At 48.7% G+C, this 26,146-nt stretch overlaps 2 protein-coding genes across 5 annotated transcripts in view; one reads left to right on the forward strand and one right to left on the reverse strand.

Moving 5' to 3' along the window:
- Window positions 1–262: 262 nt before the first annotated feature.
- On the forward strand, window positions 263–1,714 carry LOC120711201 (60S acidic ribosomal protein P1). Its single transcript, XM_039996655.1, has 4 exons — window positions 263–412; window positions 504–613; window positions 708–831; window positions 1,360–1,714. The coding sequence occupies exons 2-4, from the start codon at window positions 545–547 to the stop codon at window positions 1,494–1,496; spliced, it is 330 nt and encodes a 109-aa protein (XP_039852589.1). The 5' UTR covers window positions 263–412; window positions 504–544; the 3' UTR covers window positions 1,497–1,714.
- Window positions 1,715–3,091: 1,377 nt separating this feature from the next.
- Window positions 3,092–26,146, reverse strand: part of LOC120711202 — a 35,505-nt gene continuing 12,450 nt past the window's right edge. For 3 of the 4 annotated variants that reach the window (XM_039996656.1, XM_039996658.1, XM_039996659.1), the window contains 24 exons: window positions 24,898–26,063; window positions 24,223–24,351; window positions 23,994–24,146; window positions 23,081–23,674; window positions 22,937–23,008; window positions 22,293–22,754; window positions 22,025–22,211; window positions 21,711–21,945; window positions 21,248–21,616; window positions 20,160–20,276; window positions 19,489–19,762; window positions 19,295–19,408; window positions 19,123–19,206; window positions 18,550–18,600; window positions 18,292–18,468; window positions 17,820–18,130; window positions 17,424–17,747; window positions 17,260–17,341; window positions 10,842–10,988; window positions 9,823–9,927; window positions 9,625–9,735; window positions 4,423–4,527; window positions 4,140–4,209; window positions 3,092–4,060 (listed from right to left, as the gene is read on the reverse strand). In XM_039996656.1, coding sequence (XP_039852590.1) covers window positions 3,399–4,060; window positions 4,140–4,209; window positions 4,423–4,527; window positions 9,625–9,735; window positions 9,823–9,927; window positions 10,842–10,988; window positions 17,260–17,341; window positions 17,424–17,747; window positions 17,820–18,130; window positions 18,292–18,468; window positions 18,550–18,600; window positions 19,123–19,206; window positions 19,295–19,408; window positions 19,489–19,762; window positions 20,160–20,276; window positions 21,248–21,616; window positions 21,711–21,945; window positions 22,025–22,211; window positions 22,293–22,754; window positions 22,937–23,008; window positions 23,081–23,674; window positions 23,994–24,146; window positions 24,223–24,351; window positions 24,898–26,063 — 6,101 coding nt within the window. In that variant the 3' untranslated portion in view covers window positions 3,092–3,398. Of the gene's footprint in view, window positions 4,061–4,139; window positions 4,210–4,422; window positions 4,528–9,624; window positions 9,736–9,812; window positions 9,928–10,841; window positions 10,989–17,259; window positions 17,342–17,423; window positions 17,748–17,819; window positions 18,131–18,291; window positions 18,469–18,549; window positions 18,601–19,122; window positions 19,207–19,294; window positions 19,409–19,488; window positions 19,763–20,159; window positions 20,277–21,247; window positions 21,617–21,710; window positions 21,946–22,024; window positions 22,212–22,292; window positions 22,755–22,936; window positions 23,009–23,080; window positions 23,675–23,993; window positions 24,147–24,222; window positions 24,352–24,897; window positions 26,064–26,146 lie in introns of those variants that run through there. The other variant, XM_039996657.1, reaches the window with a different exon arrangement.

Consider the following 26,146-nt stretch of genomic DNA (forward strand, 5'->3'; position numbering starts at 1 on the left):
CGAAGTCACTACAGATGCCTCGCTGTCGATGGAAACGTCGTCTACCACTGCATGTACAACGTCGTTAAATTCCAGAATATTCGCTCTTATGGGGAGTCGAACTCAGAACCTCAGGTGCTACCAAGGCTCTTGTAACCACTAGGCTAAAAGCCTTTCGCATTCAGAATTTTTAGATGAAACTTTGGAAAATTGGAAGAGCCGTTTCCTCGAAAAAAAAAAGTCAACCCAAAACGCGATGCCGATGTGTAGCGACGAGAACCCACGATACAGCCCATCCGGCCCACAGTCCTCGCGCCTGCGAAACCCTAGCAACTCAAGCTGCTATATATTTGCACGCACGCCGCCTTCTCCCAAACCCTAGAAGCCCCCTGCCTCCTGCGCCTCCACCCTCCTCGCCGCCTCTCCCCCTCCGGTACGCGCCGCTGCAACTTCCTCCGATTCCTCGCTCGCGGCCGCCGCCGTTGCATCTGGTGTTGACATCGTCCTCTTGTTTTCCATCGCAGAGACCGTAGATCCGTCCGGTGAGAGGAGCCCGCCCGCCGCCATGTCGTCCGCTGAGCTCGCCTGCACCTACGCCGCCCTCATCCTCAGCGATGACGGCATCCCGATCACGGTGCGTCCTCTCGTCCCCGCTGTCTGTCGTGTTTGGATCTTCCTCTCCGTTCGTTGGGCGCTCGGGTGATTGTTTGGGTGTTTCCGTCCGCCAGGCCGAGAAGATCGCGACGGTGGTGAAGGCCGCGAACGTCAAGGTGGAGTCTTACTGGCCCACGCTCTTTGCCAAGCTCCTGGAGAAGCGCAGCGTTGAGGACCTCATCCTCTCCGTTGGATCTGGTATACCCCCTACCTCGATCTCATGCTACTATGCGTATGATTGTACAATGATTTTGATATATCTGTATAATTTGCTTGACGGCAATTGTTGTAGTTTTACCTTGATCGGTCGTGTAGCTTGTTTGATATTTTGTTTATTACTACTGTTCATATCATTATTTGGTTGCATTATGATAATTTCATTACATTGTACTGTTAGGTCAGTATTCTGGTCAATAACACTGATTAATAGATTGCTGTTACCTTCAGTTGTGTCCCATAAATGTAATTGAGCCATTAAATACATGCAACATGACTGTAATTCTCTTCTAAAGTTATTGTTATCTGTTTCTTAAGATTTAATTAGCATATTAAACATGTCAGTCACTTCATTGCATATTCTCTGTTCGTGCTGTATAAACTATGATCGTGCTGTTGTTAATATTGGGGGTAAATTTAAACTGATACCCAAGACAGGGCTATCCTTGCTACCCAAGATAGTTCAGCAAATGTTGTGTACTTACTGGTGTGTGTTGAACTTTGATTTAGGTGGTGGTGCTGCCCCAGTTGCTGCTGCTGCCCCTGCTGGTGGTGCTGCAGCAGCTGCTGCCCCGGCTGTTGAGGAGAAGAAGGAAGAGCCCAAGGAGGAGTCTGATGACGACATGGGCTTCAGCCTGTTCGACTGAGGAGCCCCTGGCCAGCCATTAGCAAATTCACTTATGCTGTCCAAGACTATCTTATGTTATGTCCCTAGGCTTTTGTTATAAGTACTCAAATTTTGAGTTTTTGAGATGTGCTATGGCTATGTGCTGAACCTCAAACCATCTTATTAAAGTGAAAACTTGTTTCTATGTTCTTGTGTTCAATCTTAAAAGTTTCGTGAGGTCTATGTTTATTTCTCTTAGATTCTGGTTCAGATGCCCTGCAATCTTGTGCTGATTGGCTGATATGTATCTGCGCTGCCCTTTCTACTTAACTACTTTTCAATTTGTTGTTTAGTTGTATTCGCCGTCTGTCTGAACGTTCCTTGGCTGGTTTCTTTGATTTCTTGCATTACCGTAGGTTTTCTGAATTAAGCAGTTTGGTAACTGTCGCCGTGTTTGGTTGCAAAAACTAAAATTCCAAAAAAAAAAATTCCGGCATCTGCATAGACTTAAATCTAGATGAAAAAAAAAACGTATTGCGACTGTTGTTTGTAAATGGCGAGATGAATCTACTGAATCTAATTAGGCTGTAATTAGATGTTAAATTGCTACAGTAATGCTACAGTAAATAGCCTCTAATGATATATTAATTAGGCTCATTAGATTCGTCTCGCGATTTACAGACGAGTTCTGTAATTATTTTTGTGATTAGTCTATGTTTAGTAATTTAAATGTAAAAAGATGACTTTTCAAAAAATTTATATGGAGGCACCCGTATCGCACGAGCTCTACAATCTGAGCGAAGAATCTTTTACTTTAGCAGTCCATTATAATAGCGCACAAGCGCAGCCATAGTGAGCACCGTGGTCGGAGGTGCGGATGTCGCCTACGATTGTTTCGTTCATATATATTAACCAAATTTACCGCAGTACGAATCAGAACAATGGCAATGTTAGTGTAGGGTGGTAAAAGGTTTAAAAGTTCAGTTTAGAAACTTATAAATGCCCAGACTCAAGATCTGTGCCCATGTTTATATTTTAATTTTTCAGCGTTGAATTGGATTGTGAAGAGGATATTAGGATCATGATCTATTAAAGCTGGCAAGGTCCATCAGATCAGTGGGGAATATTCAACGGTAATTCTTGGTTACGGCGACGCCCCCAACTCTGCAACAAGAATTTTTACACGTAATTATGTTGCAGGAGAGTTTCATTTAATTGTAGTTAAAAAATACTACAATTATTATTTATACATGTTGCCTCTATCAGTTGATGCTAACATAGCATCATATTGCATGTTTGCGGTGGGAAATTTCTAATGTTGCAGCAGTTAATTTCCAATATTATGATAGAACATCCGATGAAAAAATTTCAATTAATTTTCAATGTTGCGACAAACGTTCGATGGAAAATTTTCCATCAGAAGTCCCAGCAATAGTTGCTCCGAATATTCACATATATCTGATGTCAAATGTCCCAGCAATAGTGGCTCCGAATATTCAAATATATCTGGAGGCAAATGGGAACCAGCGGTGAGAACTCGAACTTATAAACACATACCGAAGGAGAAGAGACCAAAGAAGCCTGATATTCAAATATATCTGGTGACCAGAGCTGGAGGCAAATGGGAACCAGCGGTGAGAACTCGAACTTATAAACACATACCGAAGGAGAAGAGACCAAAGAAGCCTGGTGACATTTGCACAAAATCTTTACAATTGTGTTGCTACACATACGCCCCCCACCCCCATTCACAAGATCTGTCGACAAAATTTTCTATAGCTACAAGTGTACACCTAGCCTCTGCAAAAAACCGGAGCACGCCCAGCTGCGCTGCGGTGGATCACCTATGAAACACTGGGTTACTTACAAGATCACACTAGCTCAATGTATGTTGGCATGTGGCCTGACCATAAACTGTACAAATCGCTTGCTCATAAAGACCTCAACTGATGTTGCTTCGGTGTAGGATGTTCTTATCCCACCTCCGCGCCCTCCCCTTCTCGATGAGAGCCTGTAGGACCTGCAGCGTGCCTTCTGCATCCTCAATGTTTGGCAGATTGATGCTGAGGTGAAACAGGGGGACAAAGGCCGAGCTTGGAACCCTGTTTCTCGCGATGCCTCTTTTGTCCCTCGGCGAAGTCTCTCCATTGCTCCCAACAATATTCACAACCTCCAGAGACCTATCCAGATGAACAACGCTCTTGAGGTGCATCTCCGTGTCAATTGACCACTGAGGGTCAGGAGGAACACCGGCAAACTGAGGTGACCCAAGATCCACTAAATATGCGCTTGAGACTAGCAAAAGCAGCTTCTCAGTCAGCACGAGGAACTTCCCTGGCTCCTTGAGTATTTTGCACATGACAAATGTCTCCTCCTTTAGCCTACCACCATCAGCTCGGGCAAGCAATGATATGCCAATGGCTTCTTCCCACGAGTACGGAAACAAAGGACGATCTCTGGCAACAGGCCTGGGGAAACGAACACGCAAGCGGTTGGATTCATGAGGGTTGCTTCTGTTTCTTATGCTTTGGGCAGTTCTGCCTGTGGCTTCAAGAATGCTAGCCATAGGCCGCGCCACAAGCCCAGCAGTTCCCATAGCTAAACCTGTAGAAACAAAATATGCAGTTGGTCAAAGATAAGAACAATAACAAATGAATAAGTATGCTTAATAGAATCACAGTACCTGAGATGACCCCGGGAAGACCATGTTTCTCAGCACCCCTGATTGGTGATTGGAGGAGCCCAGTCAGACCCTACGGAAAATCATTGCAGCTTAGAACATACATGGTGCTTAGATAGAGGTCCAATAAGGTGTATGGTGAAAAGTAAAAATAAAAAAAGGTACAACAAGAAGTTCCATTCCAAGTAGCCCTCATGATCAAGGATGACATCATCTATGATTTAGTTTTAAAGTGCAAAGGGGCATTGATTTAGGATAATGCATAATCAAGAGAGATGGCTTTTACCTCTAGAAACCCATTCAGTACTCCTTCCCCATGCAAACCTAGCTGTCTTTCCCGTTCTTCCATTTTTGAAGCAGCTTGCTCATCATATGTAAAGGCAATTAGGCCCTGCATAGTGGAATTATTCCTTAGTGTTGGTGTATATGTGAGCCCATGTATAGAGGCACATCTAGAGACCCATGTATAGGATCTATATATCCCACCATTCTAGTGTTTGGAGGAATACAAATAATTATTCTCTCTATCATGGTATCATTAGCCTAGGGTTAGGTTTCCTCTCTCGTCCCTCCCCTCCCAGCCGCCCACAGCAGCCGCCGCCACCGCCGGCCTCCTCCCCCTTCCCCTCTCCTCCCCTCCCCCCTCCCTTCCTCTGCTCCGCGCGCCGCGTGGGCCGCCGCTCCGAGCGCCGTCTGGGCCGCCGCCCCGTCCTCTGCCCCTGCAGCCGCCGCCGCCGCCTGGGCCCTGCCGCCGGCAGGCGCGGGGAGCGCCGCAGGGGGCGCTGCCGTCCCGGCCGCCACCGCCCTGGTCGCGCTGGCGCCCCTGCCCGCGGGGGCAGGAGGCGCGGAGGGTGCGGGGGGGGGGGGATCCGCCACTGCCGGGGCCCGATCCAGCCCCTCCCGGCCCGCTGCCGGCCCTGCCTGCCACTGGGGAGCCGCATGTGCCACCGCCCGTTGTGGAGCCACCCGTGCAGGCCGCCGTCGCCGCCGCGGGCGCCGATCCGGCCGCCCTGCGGGCCACAGCACAGCTGCTGCAGGCCGCGGGTGCTGCTCCAGGGGATGTGGCCGCCGATCTCGCCGCCCTGCGGCTCCCACGGATGCCGCCGGCCGCCGATCCCGCCGCTGCTGCTGCCCACCGCGCCGCCATCGCCGCGGGCAAGCAGCCCGCCGCCGACGCCGCGCCCGTTCCCGCGTGGACCGGGCTCGGGATGTCGCCCGCGGATGCGCCGCTCTCCGCCGCTGCCCTCTGCGGGCAGCCGGCCGACGCTGCTCTCGCTGCGGCCCTCCTCGCCGCCAAGTCGGAGGCATCGGCGGCCCAGGAGCGGCTCCGCGTGGCTGCTCTCGCCTGGGAGCACGAGCGCGCCACGGCCGACGCCTCCGCTCTCCGGGTTGCCGAGGCGGGGCACTTCCTCCGCGCCTCCTCCGGCCGGCCCGTCGTCCCCGAGCCCGGCGCCTCTTCCTCCCGCCAGGCCCCGCTCGCTGGATCTGGAGCCCAGTATGACCTGACCGACCCCATGGTCGCCCAGCTCCACCTCCAGGCCGCCGGCGTCCAGAACATCAGGGCCCTGGTCACCGTCCTCCTCGACCCGACGTCCTCTTCCTACGGACGCTGGCGGGACCAGGTTCTGGTCGCCCTCCGCCGCTACGCCCTCGACGACCACGTCCTCCTCGACACGGCGATCGAGGCGCAGGACGTGGCGTGGCTGCGCCTCGACAGCGTCGCCCTGCTCTGGATCTTCGGGACTATCTCCCTAGATCTTCAGGACCTCGTCAGGACCCACGGCGGCACCGCGCGGCAGGCCTGGGTGGCGCTCAAGGGGCAGTTCCTCGGCAACGCCGAGTACCGCGCCCTCCAGCTCGACGCCACCTTCCGCACCTTCGTGCAGGGGGACCTCTCCGTTGGTGAGTACTGCCGGCGAATGAAGGGCATGGCCGATGCTCTTCACGACCTCGGGGATCCGGTGTCCAATCAGGTCTTGGTGCTCAATGTCCTGCGGGGCCTAAGCAACACCTATGACCATCTGAAGAGCTGGATCGCCCGCCAGAGGCCCTTCCCCTCCTTCCTGCAGGTCCGGGACGACCTCGCCCTCGAGGAGATCACCAGGGGTCTCGCGCCCGGATCGCCCTCGTCCACCTCCACCGCGCTCGTCGCTGCTCCACCGGCTTCCTCCGCCGCCCCTGCCACCTCTCCTTCGTGCTGCTCCCGCCGGGCAGACCGGAGGTGGGGGGCCGTGGATGTCGTGGGGGGGGACGTGGGGGGGTGGTGGCACTGGTGGCCCTACTTCTAGGGGGTACCGGTACCGGTGGGGGCCGTCGGGGCGCGCCGACTCCGCCGGCTCCGACTCCCGCTTCTACCTCTGCCCCTGGAGGTACGCCCTGACCATCCTTCAGCAACCCATGGTCAGGGCGCATCTCAATGTGGCCGTTCCAGGGTCCGGAAGGGGGGCCTCGTCCTCAGCTCCAGCCGGCGTCCATGTTCACCGGTGTTGCTCCCCTCTCCGCGCCGTACTGGACCCCGCCTGCTCAGCCCAGCCAGCAGCCGACCTGGCCTGGGGGGTGAGACCAGACCGCTCTGGCGCAGTCTTCAGCACCATGGCACTGACGCCGCCGATCAGCACCGAGTGGATCGCCGACTCGGGTGCCTCGTTCCACACCACTCCTGTTGCCGGTATCCTCTCTTCTGTCCGACCCCCACACCCCTCTTGTTCTTCTTCTATCATGGTTGGTGATGGGTCTTGCCTTCCTGTCATCGCCGTGGGTTCTGCTCCTCGTCTTCCTAATATTCTTGTTGCTCCTCAAATGGTCCACAACCTTCTTTCCATTCGCCAGTTTACTGCTGACAACTCCTATTCTATCGAATTTGACTCTTCTGGTCTTACTGTGAAGGATTCGGCTTCCCGGCATCCGCTCCTCAGATGTGATTGCCCGGGGCCCCTTTACACTATTCGGCTTCCTGCTTCCGCTGCTCCGTCTTCGACTTCTTCTTCGTCTACTGCCTTTGTCGTGACGCCTTTTTCCACCACCTGGTACCGCCGGCTTGGACACCCCGGCCGCGACGTTTTGGCTAAGTTCAGTCATAGTACCGATGTTCCATGTACTAGGGCTCCTGCTGAGCACCTCTGTCATACGTGCCAGTTAGGTCGTCATGTTAGACTTCCATTTTTTTCTTCTTCTTCGCATGCTGCGCATGCTTTTGATCTTATTCACTGTGATCTGTGGACATCTCCTGTACTCAGCATGTCTGGCTACAAATATTACCTGGTCATTGTTGATGATTTTTCTCATTACTCTTGGACTTTCCCTTTGCGCGCCAAGTCTGAGACTTTCTCCACCCTCCTCCACTTCTTTGCCTGGGTGTCCACTCAGTTCGGCCTCACTGTTAAGGCCGTCCAGTGTGACAACGGGCGGGAGTTCGATAACTCCACCTCCCGTTCCTTCTTCCTCTCTCGGGGTGTTCAGCTGCGTATGTCTTGTCCGTATACCTCTTCTCAGAACGGCAAGGCTGAGCGGATGATTCGCACGACGAACAACGTCGTGCGCACCCTTCTGATCCAGGCCTCTCTGCCCCCGCGCTTCTGGGCTGAGAGCCTCCACACCGCCACCTACTTGCTCAACCGCCTTCCGTCCACTGCTTCTCCTGCTCCCACTCCACACCACGCTCTCTTCGGTACCCCTCCTCGCTACGAACACCTTCGGGTCTTCGGGTGTGCGTGTTACCCTAACACCTCCGCCACCGCTTCTCACAAGCTGGCGCCCCGCTCGACTCGTTGTGTATTCCTCGGGTACTCCCTTGACCACAAGGGGTACCGATGCTTTGACCTCACCTCTCGCCGCGTTCTGATCTTCCAACACATCGTCTTTGACGAGTCGGATTTCCCCTACTCCACCTCCTCCACACCTTCTCCTGACCCCGAGCTGGAGTCTTTGTTACCGACTGACCTGGTGGTTCAGCCACCGTTACCTGTCTGCCTTTTTTCTGCAGGTTTTCCCGGCACACCGGCACAGCTTTCGGTGATCCCTGCTGCGCCGAGCGCGGCCCCGGTGCCCGTGGTCGCGCCACGCGCGGCCCCCGGACCTCCAGTCGTGCCGCGTGGACCCGGTGTCTCCCGCTGCGTCACGCGTGGCCCCGGTGTCTCCCGCTGCGCCACGCGCGGCCCCGGTGCCTTCCCCTGCCCCTGCGCGGTACGCTCAACCGGTGCAGGTGTACCGGCGCCGCTCGACGCCGACACCGGCGCCGCAGCGGTACGCTCCTACGGTGCAGGTGTACCGGCGTCGACGTCGACACCAGCGCCGCCTCCTGCTCCGGAGGCTCCTGCGACGCCTACACCGGAGGCATCGCCGTCGCCGCCGCCCTCTCGAGCCGAGCCGGAGGTGTACCACCCGCCAGTCATCCATCGGGATCCTCGGCATATTCATCCCATGGTGACTCGGTGGATGGCGTCTCAGGCCACGACTCTCTCCGCGACTCTCTCCGCCACCAAGGGAGAGCCGCGGGTCTCTCCAGTACCCTCCTCTGTCCGCGATGTCTTGGCGGATCCTCACTGGCGTCGCGCGATGGAAGAGGAGTACTCGGCTCTTCTTGCCAACCAGACGTGGCACACTGGAGCACTACAAGGCTCGCTGGGTTCTCCGGGGGTTCACTCAGCGACCTGGTGTGGACTATGATGAGACCTTCAGCCTAGTGGTGAAGCCCGCTACGGTGCGCACGGTCCTCTCACTTGCGCTCTCGCGCTCCTGGCCTGTGCACCAGCTAGACGTGAAGAATGTGTTTCTTCACGGCACTCTCTCAGAGAGTGTCTACTGCTCTCAGCCAGCGGGATTTGTGGACTCAAGTCGTCCGGATATGGTCTGCCGGCTCAACAAGTCTCTACGGTCTGAAACAGGCTCCTCAGGCTTGGTACTCTCGGTTCGCCACGTTCTTGCTGACATTGGAGTTCACCGAGGCCAAGTCCGACACATCTCTCTTCATCTACCACCGTGGGGATGAGACTGCATATCTACTGCTCTATGTCGATGACATCTGCCCGCTCGCCAAGAACACGCTCGTCTACTGCGACAACGTCAGCGCCGTGTATCTCTCCACCAACCCCGTCCAGCATCAGCGGACGAAGCACGTGGAGATCGACCTACACGTGCGCGACAGAGTCGCAATCGGCGATGTTCGGGTACTCCATGTCCCGACTACCTTCCAGTTTGCTGACATCTTCACCAAGGGGCTGCCCTCCTCGACCTTCTCGGAGTTTCGATCCAGCCTCAACGTAGCCGGTGGCAGTCTTGAACACCGCTGCGCCGGTAGTTCAGACTGCGGGGGGTGTTGGTGTATATGTGAGCACATGTATATAGGCCCATCTAGAGGCCTATGTATAGAATCTATATATCACACCCTTCTAGGGTTTGGAGGAATACAAGCAATTATTCTCTCCATCACTTAGCACTGACCTCAGTAAACGTACATTTTAATGATCAAAATGGCCATCAGCATAAATACCTTATAAGCAGTTTTACTGAAGTGAGAAGTGGCGCTGCTGACTGCATACACTGTACTTCCAATAAGAGTTTTTGAGCCTTGGGCTAAACCGCTTAATAGTTCCACTGGACTCTGTAAAAAGAGCAACACATAGTTCTTTGAGTTTAAGCTGGAAGGTTAATGAATGGACATTTCTGCTAAGACTTTACATTTACAAACCTGCAATTTCCCTTTTCTTGAGGCAGATATGAAGTCCTTTAATCCAAACCCAACATTCCTAGCGAAACCCATAGGATTTCCTATAACGCCAGCAGAACCAAGAACCTGCAATAAGCCGTAAAGCAAAATAAATTTTGCTCCCAATTCGTGTAGAACATGGAAAAGGAGACTCGTTTCAAGATCTAAGGTTAATGTTTCAGTTGAAATATGTTTTCAGAATCACTGGTTTCACTATAGAATCCAAAGTGGTCCTTAGGACCCACTTCCCAACGTAACAAGAAAAAGGTAAGATTTGCCACATTCATTGCAGAAAGCCACCAGTAGTTTAAGCTATAACATATAGACTGCACAGAGACAGGTGCAGCCACTCAAGATATTTCTACCCTGGTTGAATCAATCATGTGTTCTACTTAGGGGTGGTAATGGGCCATGGCCCTAGTGACCTCTTCACAGCCCAACAAGGCCCTTAAATTATTTAGTTCAAAATTGTATAAGATTAGAGCCCGACCCTTTTAGGGCCCGGCCCTTAGATTTTTTAGTTCAAAATCTCTATGGAAACACAGGAATGCTTGTGTCTTCGACGGGACGTCTCCAAATCTGCGGCGGGCTCTCCAGGCCTTCAAGGAAGAATCTTTACTATGGAGGTTCTCTGGGGCTAAGGCCTAAGGGTCTTGCCGCCTTGGACCCGGGAAGGTTAGTAGAACAAGTGTAGGCTGATAAGTGTGAGATGGTCAGGTCCTAGTGTCTTCTTTTTGTAACAGCTCTAGCATGCTTCTGCAGCCCTCTCACCGGTTCCAAGGAGAGGAGCTGGACTCTGTAATTTGGACAAACTTTTTTCCTCTTAATACAAAGATACGCAGCTCTCCTGCGTGTTCGAGGAAAAAACAAATCTTGGGCCCTTTACCACCCCTAGTTCTACTGTTCTTATTAAATATAAGCACATTTTAAACCCAATTATTGTTCAATAAGTGTTTACAACTTTGCATTCTAGTCAGTTCATTTTGGATGCTACTATTTACCTTGTAAAGTTCATGGAGAATTTGCCTGCTATAATGCCTCAGAAGAATGTCCTGAACAGATTGCCAGCTGGCCATAAGATTTTCCACCATTATTTCTCCAAGGTGAACTGGTACTCCTTCAACATCTAAGAGGGCCATGAGACCTCTCTGCAATCAAAACGGCAACATTAAGTGGCAAGATACAATACATTCTAACAAAAATTTGTGGATCATACATACTATCAACAGATCAAACAAATATCTAAAAACATTTTTTTTCGAACACAGGAGAAGAAAGAACCATTGAGAAAAATCTATATTTATACTAAAATATTACTAAGCAACCTTAGAATTGTACATCATAACACTGGAAGCAATCACCCTGAATGCTATCCAAGTTAGAGTCTTAGCTACTTGAGTAACCATGTGTTTTGCAGGGTGGGTGGGTGGCAGCGGTTGAGATCGGGGGGGGGGGGGTCTACGCTAGAGCTTCAGGAACAGGACGACTTTGTCAGCAAACCATGGCAATATTGTTAGTTACACATTGAGCATAGAACTGAGAATATCACTATTCACTACTGCTCCCCTCGAGAAGAAAAGAAAGACTTCACTCAGGCCCTTTTTCCCCTGGGGTGCCACCATTTTCTTCTGAAGTTGACATTGGAACTTTTCTTTTAGGGAATCAGTTAGTGCAAGAGAGAGGATAGGAGAGAATAATGACTTGTATTCCTCCAACCATAGAAGGGTGGGTATATATAATACCTATACATGGGCCTCTATACACTCAATATACTCCAAACCCCCCCCCCACAGTCTGAACTACCGGCGCAGCGGTGTTCAACACTGGACAACAAGAAAGCTAACACCCCCCCCGCAGTCTGAACTAACGACGCAGCGGTGTTCAAGACTGGACAAAAAGAGAGTACAAATAGAGTACAAAGGGCAAAGACCCCCCCCCCCCTCAGCCACAACTAGCCACCGGCTACGTTGAGGCTGGATCGAAACTCCGAGAAGGTCGAGGAGGGCAGCCCCTTGGTGAAGATGTCAGCAAACTGGAAGGTAGTCGGGACATGGAGTACCCGAACATCGCCGATTGCGACTCTGTCGCGCACGTGTAGGTCGATCTCCACGTGCTTCGTCCGCTGATGCTGGACGGGGTTGGTGGAGAGATACACGGCGCTGACGTTGTCGCAGTAGACGAGCGTGTTCTTGGCGAGCGGGCAGATGTCATCAACGTAGAGCAGCAGATAGGAAGTCTCATCCCCACGGCGGTAGACAAAGAGAGACGTGTCAGACTTGGCCTCGGTGAACCCCAATGTCAGCAAGAACGTGGCGAACCGAGAGTACCAAGCCTGAGGAGCCTGCTTCAGACCATAGAGACTTGTTGAGCCGGCAGACCATATCCGGACGACTCGAGTCCACAAATCCCGCTGGCTGAGAGCAGTAGACAGTCTCTGAGAGAGTGCCGTGAAGAAACGCATTCTTCACGTCCAGTTGGTGCACAGGCCAAGAGCGCGAGAGCGCAAGCGAGAGGACCGTGCGCACCGTAGCGGGCTTCACGACTGGGCTGAAGGTCTCATCATAGTCCACACCAGGCCACTGAGTGAACCCCCGGAGAACCCAGCGAGCCTTGTAGCGCTCCAGTGTGCCATCAGCCCGACACTTATGCGTCCAGATCCACTTGCCAGTCACCACATTGCAACCAGACGGACGCGGCACGAGGTCCCACGTCTGGTTGGCAAGAAGAGCCGCGTACTCCTCTTCCATCGCGCGACGCCAGAGAGGATCCGTCAAGGCGTCGCGGATATAGGAGGGTACCGGAGAGACCCGCGGCTCTCCCTTGGCGGCGGAGAGAGTCGCGGCCTGAGACGCCATCCGCCGAGTCACCATGGGATGGATATGCCGAGGATCCCGATGGATGAGTGGCGGGTGGTACACCTCCGGCTCGGCTCGAGAGGGAGCCGGAGGAGGCGGCGGCGGCGACAGCTCCGGTGTCGGCGTCGCAGGAGCCTCCGGAGCAGGAGGCGGACGACGCCGGTAACGCCGGTACACCTGCACCGGCTCAGCGTACCGCTGCGGCGCCGGGGTCGGCGCCGAGCGACGCCGGTACACCTACACCGGTTGAGCGTACCGCGCAGGTGCAGGGGAAGGCACCGGGGCCGCGCGTGGCGCAGCGGGAGACACCGGGTCCGCACGCGACACGACCGGAGGTCCAGGGGCCGCGCGTGGCGCGACCGCGGGCACCGGGGCCGCGCTCGGCGCAGCAGGGATCACTGGAAGCGGTGCCGGTGTGCCGGGAAAACCTGCAGGAAAAGGACAGACAGGTAACGGTGGCTGAACCACCGGGTCAGTCGGAAACAGAGACTCCAACTCGGGGTCAGGAAAAGGTGTGGAGGAGGTGGAGTAGGGGAAATCCGACTCGTCAAAGACGTGTCGGGAGATCAGGACGCGGCGAGATGTGAGGTCAAAGCATCGATACCCCTTGTGGTCAGGGGAGTAACCAAGGAACACACACCGAGTCGAGCGGGGCGCCAGCTTATGAGGAGCAGTGGCGGAGGTGTTAGGTTAACACGCACACCCGAAGACCCGAATGTGGTCGTAGCGAGGAGGGGTACCGAAAAGAGCGTGGTGTGGAGTGGGAGCAGGAGAAGCAGTGGACGGAAGACGGTTGAGCAATTAGGTGGCGGTGTGGAGGCTCTCCGCCCAGAAGCGCGGGGGCAGAGAGGCCTGGATCAGAATGGTGCGCACGACGTCGTTCGTCGTGCGAATCATCCGCTCAGCCTTGCCGTTCTGAGGAGAGGTATACGGACAGGACATACGCAGCTGAACACCCCGAGAGAGGAAGAAGGAACGGGAGGTGGAGTTATCGAACTCACGCCCGTTATCACACTGGACGGCCTTAACGGTGAGGCCGAACTGAGTGGACACCCAGGCAAAAAAGTGGAGGAGGGTGGGGAAAGTCTCAGACTTGGCGCGCAAAGGAAACGTCCAAGAGTAGTGCGAGAAGTCATCGACCACCACCAGATAGTACTTGTAACCAGAAAGGCTAAGTACAGGAGAGGTCCACAGGTCACAGTGAATAAGGTCAAATGCATGCGTCGCATACGAAGAAGAAGAAAAAGGGAGCCGAACATGACGACCGAGCTGGCAGGCATGGCAGAGGGGCTCAGCAGGAGACCTAGTACCAGAAACATCGGTACTACAACTGAGCTGAGTCAGAACGTCGCGGCCAGGGTGACCAAGACGGCGGTGCCAGGTGGTGGAAGACGGCGTCGCGGCAAAAGCGGATGACCAAGACGGCCAGGGCGAAGAAGAAGGCGAGAATGATGCAGCGGAAGAAGGAAGGCGAAGGGTGTAAAGGGGCCCCGTGTTGTCACACCAGAGTAGCGGACGCTGGGAGGCCGAATCCTTTATAGTGAGGCCAGAAGAATCAAACTCGATGGAACAAGAATTGTCAGTTGTAAACTGACGAATGGAAAGAAGGTTATGAACCATCTTAGGAGCAACAAGGACATTGGGAAGACAAAAAAGAGACAGGAGCAGAACCCACGGCGGTGACAGAAAGACAAGACCCGTCACCAACCATGATGGAAGGACAAGAGGGGTGTGGGGGTCGGACAGAAGAGAGGATACCGGCATGTGGGGTGGTGTGGAAGGAGGCACCCGAGTCGGCGATCCACTCGGTGTTGACCGACGGCGTCCGCCCCATGGCGCTGAAGGACTGCGCCAGTGCGACCTAGTCCCACCCCCCAGGCCAGGTCGGCTGCTGGCTGGGTGGAGCGGGCGGGGTCCAGAACGGCGCGAACAGGAGAGCAGCGGCGGCGAGCATGGCCGACGGCCGGTGCTGAGGAGCGGCGGCAGATCGGGCCGGGCAAAGACCACACGCCCGCGGCCGGAGCAAACGGGGCCAGGGGGCAGCCGGGGGGGCCACGCGCCCAGTGCGCCCGCAGGGGCAGCGGCGGGGGAAGGGCCCGCGGCGCGCATGGCGCACGCCGGGGTCCCAACGCCCGCAAGGGCCGCGGCCGCGGCCGCGGCGGCCTGGGCCAGGCCCTGCGCCAGGTGTGCAGCGGCGGCGGCGGCGTCCTGGGGGCCATGCGAGGCGGCGGCGGTAGAGGATGGGGTGCGCCTGCACCTAGCGGCGGCGCGCCGGCCCCTGCTCGCGCCAGGCATGCAGCAGCGGCGACGGTGGCGCCCAGGGGCGGCGCGGCGGAGGAGGGGCCGCGCCCTGCGGCCTGCACGGCGGCGACCTGCACAGCAGAAGGGGGGCCGCCCGCGCGCGCCGAGCATGCAGCAGCGGCGGCGAAGGAGGAGCCGCGGGCGTCCTGCGCGGCGGCGTCCGGATCTACGCCGCGCTGGGAGAGGTCGAGCAGGGGAGGGGGGCCGCCCGCGCGCGCCGAGCCAGCAGAGGCAGCGGCGGCGGCCATGGCGCCGGGAACAGAGGAGTAGGAGCCCCACGCGCACGGAACAAAGGAGGGAAAGGGCGCGGCTGTAGCGTGCGCAGCGCCGGCGGGCGCAGCCCATGCGCCAGTGGGCGCGGCAGCAGCGGAGACGGCGGCGGCCGGGGCCCGCGCGCGCAGAACAGCAGAAACAGAGGTGGCGGCGGCGGAAACAGAGGAAAGAGCAGCGCCAGAGGAAGGAAGGGGAAGGAAGGAGGAGAGGGTGGAGGTGGCGGCGGCCGGCCGTCCATGGCGGCGGCACCGGCGGCGCCTACAGAAGCAGGAGGCAGCGCCTGCCCAGGAAAGGAGCGTCTGATACCATGCAAGAGAGAGGATAGGAGAGAATAATGACTTGTATTCCTCCAACCCTAGAAGGGTGGGTATATATAATACCTATACATGGGCCTCTAGATGGGCCTCTATACACATGGGCTCAATATACTCCAACAGTTAGCATCATAGCATAGATCCATACAACCAAAGGAAGAAAGTGTTCATTTGTCAATACCATTGTTAATTCTAGTCAAAAAGTTGCAATACAGAATGAAGTCACAACAACAACAACAACATAGTCTTTTTTCCCAAGCAAGTTGAGGTAGGCTAGAGATGAAACCCGAAAGAAATAAGTTCAAGGTTCAGGCACATTGATAGCTAGTCTCCAAGCGCTCCTATCCAAAACTATCTCTTTAGAGATGTTCCAATCCTTAAGGTCTCTCTTAACCGACTCATCCCACGTCAGTTTAGGTCTACCTCTACCCCTCTTTACATTATCGACTAGCTCAAGGATCCCATTACGCACCGGCGCCTCAGGAGGCCTTCGTTGGACATGTCCAAACCATCTCAGGCGATGCTGAGTAAGTTTCTCCTCAATTGGTGCCACCCCGACCCTATCCCGAATAACTTCGTTCCGGACTCTATCCCTCCGTGTGTGCCCGCAAAACCACCGCAACATCCGCATCTCTGCTACACTCAGTTGCTGCACATGTCGTCTTTTTGTAGGCCAACATTCAGCACCGTATAATATCGCCGGACGAATTGCTGTCCTATAGAATTTGCCTTTTAGCTTTTGTGGCACCCTCTTGTCACAAAGGATGCCAGAAGCTTGCCGCCATTTCAACTAGCCAGCTGAAATTCTATGCCTAACATCTTCATCAATGTCGCCATCCTTTTGTAACACCGATCCTAAATACCGAAACGTATCCTTCTGGACCACCACTTGCCCATCTAGACTAACGTCTCCCCCCTCATGCCTAGTCGCGCTGAAATCGCACATCATGTACTCGGTCTTGGTCCTACTAAGTCTGAACCCTTTCGACTCTAACGTGCGTCTCCACAGCTCTAACTTCCTATTAACCCCTTCCCTACTCTCGTCAACTAGCACCACATCATCAGCAAAGAGCATACACCAAGGGATCTCACCTTGTATATCCCTTGTGATCTCATCCATCACTAAAGCAAATAAATAAGGGCTCAATGCCGACCCCTGGTGTAGGCCTATGTTAATAGGAAAGTCAGTGGTGTTGCCATCACATGTCCGGACAAACGTCGTCGCATCTTTGTACATATCCTTAATGAGGGTAATGTACTTGGTTGGGACTTTGTGCTTCTCCAAAGCCCACCACATGACATTTCTCGGTACTTTGTCATATGCCTTCTCAAGGTCAATGAAGACCATGTGCAAGTCCTTCTTCTGCTCCCTATATCTCTCCATCAATTGTCGTATTAAGAAAATCGCCTCCATGGTTGACCTTCCAGGCATGAACCCAAATTGGTTTTGGGTCACACTTGTCCCTCTTCTTAGGCGATGCTCGATGACCCTCTCCCAAAGCTTCATCGTATGGCTCAGCTTAACAGCTGCTATGAAGTCACCACAGAATGAAGTCACAAAGACACGCAAAAACAGCTGCTATGTTGTATAAGCAATTGCAAGGCTGGATTAAATAACACTAAAAATATACTATATTAAAAACAGCAAACCTATCTGTAAAGGGATATGTGTCTACCTGGATCGCAGTAGTGTTGTTGAAACCTGTGCTGGGATCAGAACCGCATTCATTCCTATTAAGCCACGGTGTGCTTGTAAAACTACATCAGAAAACATAGCCATCAATGTGATGTTGATAACATATATGCAGTAAAGACCACAAAACATTAGAGAAGAGATAACCTGAAAGTCAACTTGACAGGAGTCAACTGAAATAATTCAATGTACACCTTTTTCTGCTTTCTCGCTAATAGGTGTATCTGTTGCCATGGAGCACCAATTGGATCAACAGAAGGAAACAATTCACTGTCTTGTAGTAAGGACTTGTCTGGTAAGTGCTTTGAGATCTTTTCATATTCTCTTAACAGGTCTGTAGCACCACCTAAAATACTTAACTCAAGACTTTTCTCAAAGTGTCCAAGATTTATTCTAGAGGAAACAGATCTAAAAAATTCAACCATGCTCAATACAAGCCGTTCTTCAAGTTCAAGGCGAACAGGTGCTACACTGCCAACCACAAACAAAAAGTGTCACCCCAAGTACAGCTATAATGAGATGTAACCAAAAAGTAAGGAGTACCTTATGTTTATACACTGGTAGGAAACAAATGATACATCTCTGGTTCTCCATTTAGCTGCAGCAAACCGCAGCACAGGTTCTGTGGTACTGGAAAGACTGTCACTTGCTGATCTCAGCTTAATATCTTTACTCTTAAAAATATTCATGGATTTTCCCTTCTGACTGCCCTCGAATGACAACATGACAGGGTGTGGGCTATCAGGGAACTGATTATCGATTTGCATAGATTGTATTTCTACTGTAAATCGCTGCTGATCTAAACTCTGCATGGCAACAATTGTCATCTCCTTGGCAGAAGCAAACAACAATTCCTGCCAAAGAAAAATAAGTACAGTGAAACAAATTTCCCTTGAGTTGTAAGTGACGGAAAAAAATTCAAGGTAGGACATCAAAGATATTCCAACGATGAAAACTGGCAGGTGTATTTTGATGACTTAAAGCAAAGTTCAACTAAAGCTCATAGAGAGTTCACCTGGGGAGAAGAGCTTATTAAAGATATCCCGATGAATGGTATGTGTATGTTGATAACTTCAGCAAAGTTCATCTCAAGCTCCAGTTTCTGATCAGCAACTTTAGGTTCCTTTGATGCCAGAAAATCCTTTTCTTTTGTTTCCGTATTGTGACAATTTGAATCAATAACACTTAGCACCTACATATGATGATTGCAAACAAAAAATGATAAACAAAACTGATCAACAGTTCTAAGGCAGTTGGTGGCCCAGAAACCAACCTTAATCGCTCCTTCCGCATGCACTGAGATGCAGAATCTCCTTTCAGCTTTCTGTAAAAAGATATGTATAATCAAGATTGCAATATATAAAGACAAGCACCGATCTATCTTTCTCCGTTTGTTGACGTGATTAGCTTTTCTTCAATGGAAATTGGACAACAGGACAAGTCATTCCCAGTTTTGAAAAAAAAAAGTCATTCCCAAAAATACAAACTGTTTTTGGACAGGAAGTTAAAGATTTCCAAATTCTAATCACACAGGGGAAGTTACTACAATATCTGCACAATGTACCACGGACATTTTAGACCCATAGGTATACACCCAAGTAGGTACATATGCTGTGTATTTTTCCTCAAACTAGTAGGGGATCCACCATCATTATATTAAGAGGAATTGAAGGTAACAGTCGCCAGAAGGGGAAAACCAAGAAAAACAAAAGCAAGAACAAACAAAACTGAAGCAAAGGAGCAGAGCCAGCACAATTTTTGCTTGCCCTGGCCCAAACACTCCTTTGGTATATTAAAGTTACAACCCATGAAGAGACATGCTAATCAAATCTGAAGACATTTTTACCTCAGATGTGGATGGTAGTGACACATGAACATCATCACTGAGAATATCCAGATTGAATGTACCCAAACTTCGTTCTCCAGGAATCTGTACATAGTATGAGGGAAAAATAATGTTGCATAATTTGTTCAAGATAAGTCAAATTGATAAATAAAAAAAAGCTAAAGCTATGCACCTCAACAGTAAGGCGATGAGGATAGCAAGGCTCATCCCAAGCGTATTGACATGATGTGTAAGGATAAACAATTGTTTCAATAGATTCACATCTCTGCTGATATATCCGCAATTTCTGTAAAGAGTAATCATAAGAATGATAGTCATTCAATTTTCAAACGAAGCTAAAGCAGCACAAACTCACAAACTAGTTACCTCCATTGAAAAATTGTCGATCCTGTAAGGTACAAAACCAGTCTTGTCATCGGAAAGCAGAATCAGTACTGTACCAGTATTGATATTGTTTCTTCCAGAAAATTTCTTGCTGTGCACGTCTAGATCAGCATTTTGTACTTCTACTCGAACCATGTATGATACACCTGAGGCACTATTCCTCATTTTCAGTTGAGCATCTCCCAGGTGATCAGGGAAAAAACTTCCTGACCATTGCCATCCTGGCCCATCAAATCGAACAGAGACCAGCAACTCTCTGAAAACAAGGTTGTTCAGCACAAGCAGTAAAAGATTGGAAGATGTACAAAGAACATACGAACATAGTACTCTCATTTTTTCCTCGAACACGAAGGAGAGCTGTGTATCACACACTCGCAATAATGAGGATGAGGTTTAGTACTCTTTCAGTTTTTAAATACAAATCAAGAATAAAATTCATTTTCCTTTGATAATTTTGAAATACAAAAGCATACAGTAAATAGGTAACTGTGGCATGAACACATCATTGGAGAAAGTAGGGCCGTATAAAATTTCAATCCCGATTTCTAAAGTATGCATCTAAACTGTAAAATCCATTATTTATGCTAAAAAATTCATAGGTTCAAACAAACCAGACTGCCAAGGTACACAGGGTAGTAAATTATGCAAATCACCTTGCTGTATCAGACCAGTGAAGGAAAGAGTGCTGCCCAGAACTTAAGTGCTTAGAAAACCTTGTTCCTTTTTGTCGAAAGAACAAATCGTTGCTGCATGCATTACATATCACATACCTGCAAAATAGCAGGAACAGAGGACAGAAATATATTAGAAAGGTGACCACAGAATGAAATGACACATGGTACATGTACAAGAAGAAGTTAGCGAGTAAATATAAGGATCCTCTTTGATGGCAGAAACTATAAATCCAACTCTAGAACATGGTAGCCATTCACATTAGAATCACTCACAGCAATGAAACAAGAATTTTTGTTATACTTGTCTTCATACTATATTTAAAAAAGTTTTGACCAATGGAGGCCTCCTCCACGAACCAGTTGAGATGGTTTGCCATATCCAAACTAGCACATGGCGATGGCAGCATATCCTGAGATGCTGATAATCTAAGACGAGGCAGGGGTAGACCAAACCTGATATGGCAAGAGAGCCGTAAACAGAGACTTGGGAGAATGGATAGGAGAAATCAGAAATCCATTATCCATGTCCCCGAAACAATAGTACTGTTACTACTATGTAATGCTATTACTATTACCCTCTTTATGCTCATATCAAAGGCTTTTGCCAGGTTTCATTTCTAAGTACCACAACTTGCTTGGGACTAAAAGGCTTTGTAGTTGTTGTATGTAAATTTTTGACCAACAACACAGACATTCCTCATTTTAGTATGTCATAATAACCATTTTGCACAAGTGGTTTCTTTTATGGTCATCGCAAAATATGCAATCAATCCCAAGTACCCATTTCACATATATTAATCTGGTATGAGCATTTTGGGGTTAATGGGCAAAGGAAATAATGTCGATTTCAATGGATCAGTAAAGTTCCAAGCTTTTGGTAAATGATCAAACTATTATTTTGAGCTTTGCTTCTAGTGACTGGAATTGTTCCTCAAATAAAACTGCTTGAAACATTTATACAGGGTAATTCGTACCCTTTATAAAGTCATGGTAGATAAGGAATTAAGGATGACAGCCAAAAACAAATATGTTGCCACAACTAGATGAAATGGAAACCTTTCAATTACCTTGGCCTGAAAGCAATAGCCCTTGTCCTTCCAAAAAGTTCGGTCGAAACAGGTATAGATGCCACTGCAACTAAAAAGGCACCAGATGTAGATGACTGAGGAATAGTAATATTTGTCGAACCACTGCCAGGGACAAGGAGGAATGGATTTGACCAATCTCGCCGAGTTGTTTCAGTTCCGTTATTAGGTGGAGTTGCATTCAACTTAACTGAAAGCTCAGTTGCTGGAGTGTGTCCATCAGGAGCAAACATATAAGCTTTAACCTCTTTGTCAAATTCTTTCTTTACAGGCTCACTGCTATTGGTACAACTTATATCTGAAGAAGATCCATCCATCAAAACTAATTGTGGCATTTTGCCTACAAAGCGTCTGTAAGACAATTTTTTACAGATAGTTAAAATAGATACATAGATTGTTAAAATAGATACAGAAACTGAATTCTAAAGGACAGAAAGCCACTTACTGTACGGATGAATCAACAAGAGAAAGACCATTTTTTTCAAGAAAATGCCTTGCATGTCCATCCAACTCAAAACTAGGAGGAATCACAAGGGTGGATCCAGTTCTCTCGTAGCTGCTTTCAGTGACAGTAAGCAATAAATCCGTGCAATTGTACAACAAAAATGGAACAGAAAGATACAACTCTCTTGCGCCAGAACGAGCGTCCATTGATTTCTCCAGTATAACATTAAGAGGAGCTGCAGAACAAATTGACATCAGAACTTTGTTAGTGGGCTTAAGTTATTCAATAATAAAAAGAAAGTCCAAAGTCCATACAATTCGACAAATTCGAATAGAAAGTAATTGTCTCTGTTGTGGAGAATTTGAAGCCATTTGACTTGGCTGCAGTAGAGAATGATTCAGCCCTGGGAAACTTTATGGCCAAGGACCTATAATCTTGAATATCAATTGTAATCCCAAGATCGTTGGAGGGATCGACAGAAAAAATAGAGGCAGAGGCTACCTGTGAATATGATTGTCACAAACTTGAAAATGGAAACCAAACGAGTTGAGATAAGATATGTGCCTGGCACCAGAAACTTACCTCCTTTAGCGAAACTACACGTGCAGACCCACCGTTGTCTATTGTCAAAGAAATGCACAAAGGGAGATAGTTCTTTATGAGAAGTGGTGTATTGAGCCTGACATGTCGTATAAAATGTGTCCTTGTCAAAATCTGCTTGGTATTATTTGGAGAACTTCCAGGAACCGGTTGTGCATTCAAACGTTCAGTGCAGAACTGGCCTTTCCGGGTACTAATAGATGAAGGGACATTGTATTCTTCAACAGATACGCAGCAACGGAATGGATCATTACTAGGGTGAGAAGGATAGCAAACAGATGATTTCATGAACCCAACCCTGCTTTCACGTGAAAGTAAACTTGATAGTGAGTGGGTTTCACTCCACAAATATTTTCTCCCAACAGGATGCCACCTAATCTGGCCAGCTTCAGACAAATGAACTGGTAGTGGAATCTCTTTGTTTGGAGGAATGGGCCCAATTACCTGCAGAATAAAGTGTCCTTGATAAATCTCAAGTTTTGGGGAATTTTTTTATTATTTTGAAGGCATAGAAATGAAACTGACTTTCCTACTAGAATAAGTTCATCTAAAGAATTTGAAGTGGTAACAAGGTCGAAAATTATGTCCTGCGCATTCGAGAAAAAACAAGGTCGAAAATTATGTACCTTTGAAGAAACACCAAATGGTATATCAAATCTCAATTCGAGGGGCATTGATGTCGCATTGTATAGTATTACCTAGAAAAGGAGATCATTAAGCTGATAGTAACTTGTATAGTAACTGATTGTTCAAAAGGGCATAGTCATTACCGTCGAGTAAACTCGTATACACTTGCTGTAATTCTGCAAGGAAACATCGAGCACCACAGGCACAATTAACCCATCGCTACCCTTTCTATTATTAGACGAAAATGCCCCTAAACTTTCTTCACGGAGAATTGGCTTTTTACTTGAAGAGAAGTTTACTTCAAAGAAGTAAACACCCACAAGGTCCATTGACATTGGTTTTGAAGGCCCTGACGTTCCATCAAACTCAATAGAGATCATATAGTGTGATACAGCACTCATCCTTTTCTCAATGAGATGTTCAGATGACCGTGCTTCTCTGTGTTGGAAGAAGAATTCATCGAGAGTTTCCTCGACGTATATTGGGACAGCAGACCCTGCTGGCACATAGTTTTCATCTACTACAGAGAAACTGTCAATGTCATCTGAATTAACAGCACCACGGTACACCTTGAACCTAAAGGGCAACGATGTGTCATTTGAGAGAATGTATGGTGCATATCTTCTGGTGCGCACATCACCATGGCTTAATCTCAAGATTCCAGGATCTTCTCGAAGACCACCACCATTACTTTGATCAAGAGAATCTGTAATCATCTGGCTAAGTCTAATGATTGCCTACATATGCAAATGAAGAGTTCAAACAATAAATTTGAGAACCTCATAGATAAATTCTAAATTTTAATGTTCAATGTTCTATTATAAGTGATCAAAAACCCCAAAACCCAAATTTTGCACCAACCTCTATTTCCCTTGAAAACAGATATATAGTAGATACAAGAGAAATAAGAAATGCTTTACTATCCTGATTAATGAATCAAAATATATTTATCTGCAATTAAACTACAAATATTATCGCTTAGAACTACTGATAGTAACATTATTTACAAGATTTTCTCTGTGGCAAGAGAAAAAAGACAGTACACCAGGAACATACCTCAAGCAAGGGTTCTGATATATTCAGATTAAGCTGCTTGCTTGAACTTAAACACACATCAGTACTGGGTGATATATTCAGTGCACAATCAGCACATTTTCTACGCATACTCAACTGAAATCTTGAGGGTTCGATAAAAGGTTCCCACATAACCTACAAAAATATAAGTTGTTATTCCAACACTATCACAGCCAAATTTTGGGGGGGCAAGAACAGAGTATCATTTTACCTTGTCAATGTTGTTGTAATTTACTAGAAGGTCAACAAAAGCAGAAACTTCTGTCTGATCCTTCAATTGAGTAAATTGCACAGTTAAATTCTTCAATAAGGTCTCTATTACAGGTCCATGACAGCTCCACTGTCAAAAAAATCATCAAGAACAATAAAGAGTCGAAGGTTAGAGCTTGAATGGAATTACAGAATGCCACTCAGCATATTTGATATATAAAAAGTTCATGAAGACATGCAAATATATTTTGTTTACTGAATTACAGACATAAACTCAAAGCTATCTAATGTTACCAAATAATGAAACAAACATAATCCAAGCTGCGCCTGATCATGTCTAATAGTCCAAATTCATCTTTATATCAAAACATCTCTGTATCATGCTGCTCTATCAGCTAATACCAAATTATATATTGGCCAGTGAATAGTAAAATTTGTCCTCTAATCCAATACTTCATAATAGTTGCTACAAGTTATTTCCTATTTTGTGATATTTCCATTCTTACACAATTCAAATTTCATGATGCTCTTTTCTTGACACCAATATAATTGAACTGTTTCTTTCATCTTCTGAATGGGCATCAGCATGCACATACATGAACCAAACATTTCCAACATTTAATAAGCAGCTAATATAATAAAGTGCAGGAATAAGCAGCCATGTAACACAACTTACCCTTCCATCATTTAGCAGAAGAGACCCTTTCCTTAATCCTGCCTTGAATGCCACATAATAAAAAGAGGATGCAGATGATGCAGCAGGAAATTTGAGTTCCATGTTGCGCCAAAAGCTAAATATCTGGTGTGAAAAACTAACATCCATGTATTCAGCTTGTAGATCAACAGAAACATGTTGCAAACTCCTTTCTGATTGATGAATATAACCAGAAGATTTAACCTTAGATATATGCATAAATGGAACAGAGGTACCCTTGTTCTCTTGAAGCATTTCCAGCATTATCTTCATCCTCTGTAAATCACATTCAAAGTTCATGTAGCTATCACCCGACATCACCACAAAATGTTTACTCTCAAAAGTTACGGTGACAAACTTGCAGCCTTTTGGTTCACTATATTGAATATCATCGGCCTCATGATGAGTGCTCACTTGCATTGGAAAAGAAGCGGAAGTCCCGCTCATGTGATTGCTTGTTTGATTTTCTTGTTTCTCCCAGATAGGTATATGAACCACACCGGCAATACTTTCGCATGTAACCACTAAGTTGGAATCATCTGGTGAACCAAATTCGGATGCGATAAACGGTGATGATGCCATCTCTGGAAATTGAGGCAAAGCAGCTGGATGCTCCATTGGCAAATTTCCTATCTTTTTGTTTACATATGATTGGAAATGATTAATAATTGTATTCCAATACTCTAAATATAACCAGACCTCGAAAAGCGGTACACTTAGTAATATCTCATCTTGTCCAGCATGGTGCTTTGTAAACTTGATGAAAACAGGGGATAAAGGCCCATCAGAAACAATGGAGATGAGAGAGTAACCACTGGGTGACTGCAGGACTAAAGAAACAATCTCAAAGTTCATGCGCTCTGGTTTTTCACAAACTAGTAAAGCAGAAACATCAAACTCCAGGTTTGCAGTGGCAATTCTCTCAGGCGCCAAATCTTTATCTTTCGAGTGAACCAAGAGAATTCTCAGATCCTTGACCGAAATAGTAATATTGATACGCTCGTTTGGGTCAGGGTCTCCGTCATTTAAACTTCTATGTTCCAAAAACTGAAAGGCATTGCCATTGTACATTTTACTTTCTTTGCCGATCAAAATTAACTTGTCAACAACACCAATAACCATCTCCATCCCGTTCATAAAATAGAGATCTGTATAGAAATTTGACAAAGTTAAAGTCAATATTACAAAAAGACATTTTCAAGAAGTTGAAAAGCAAGATAAACAATGATCT

Source organism: Panicum virgatum, chromosome 6K (genome assembly GCF_016808335.1).
Source record: "Panicum virgatum strain AP13 chromosome 6K, P.virgatum_v5, whole genome shotgun sequence".
Lineage (NCBI taxonomy): Eukaryota > Viridiplantae > Streptophyta > Magnoliopsida > Poales > Poaceae > Panicum > Panicum virgatum.

What these genes read in the sequence shown, in the direction of transcription:
- LOC120711201 (XM_039996655.1), top strand. Translation starts at nt 545, where the DNA reads ATGTCGTCCGCTGAGCTCGCCTGCACCTACGCCGCCCTCATCCTCAGC. An exon ending in ATGACGGCATCCCGATCACG is followed by an intron (nt 614 to 707) that starts GTGCGTCCTCTC and finishes TCCGTCCGCCAG; the next exon opens with GCCGAGAAGATCGCGACGGT. An exon ending in CATCCTCTCCGTTGGATCTG is followed by an intron (nt 832 to 1,359) that starts GTATACCCCCTA and finishes ACTTTGATTTAG; the next exon opens with GTGGTGGTGCTGCCCCAGTT.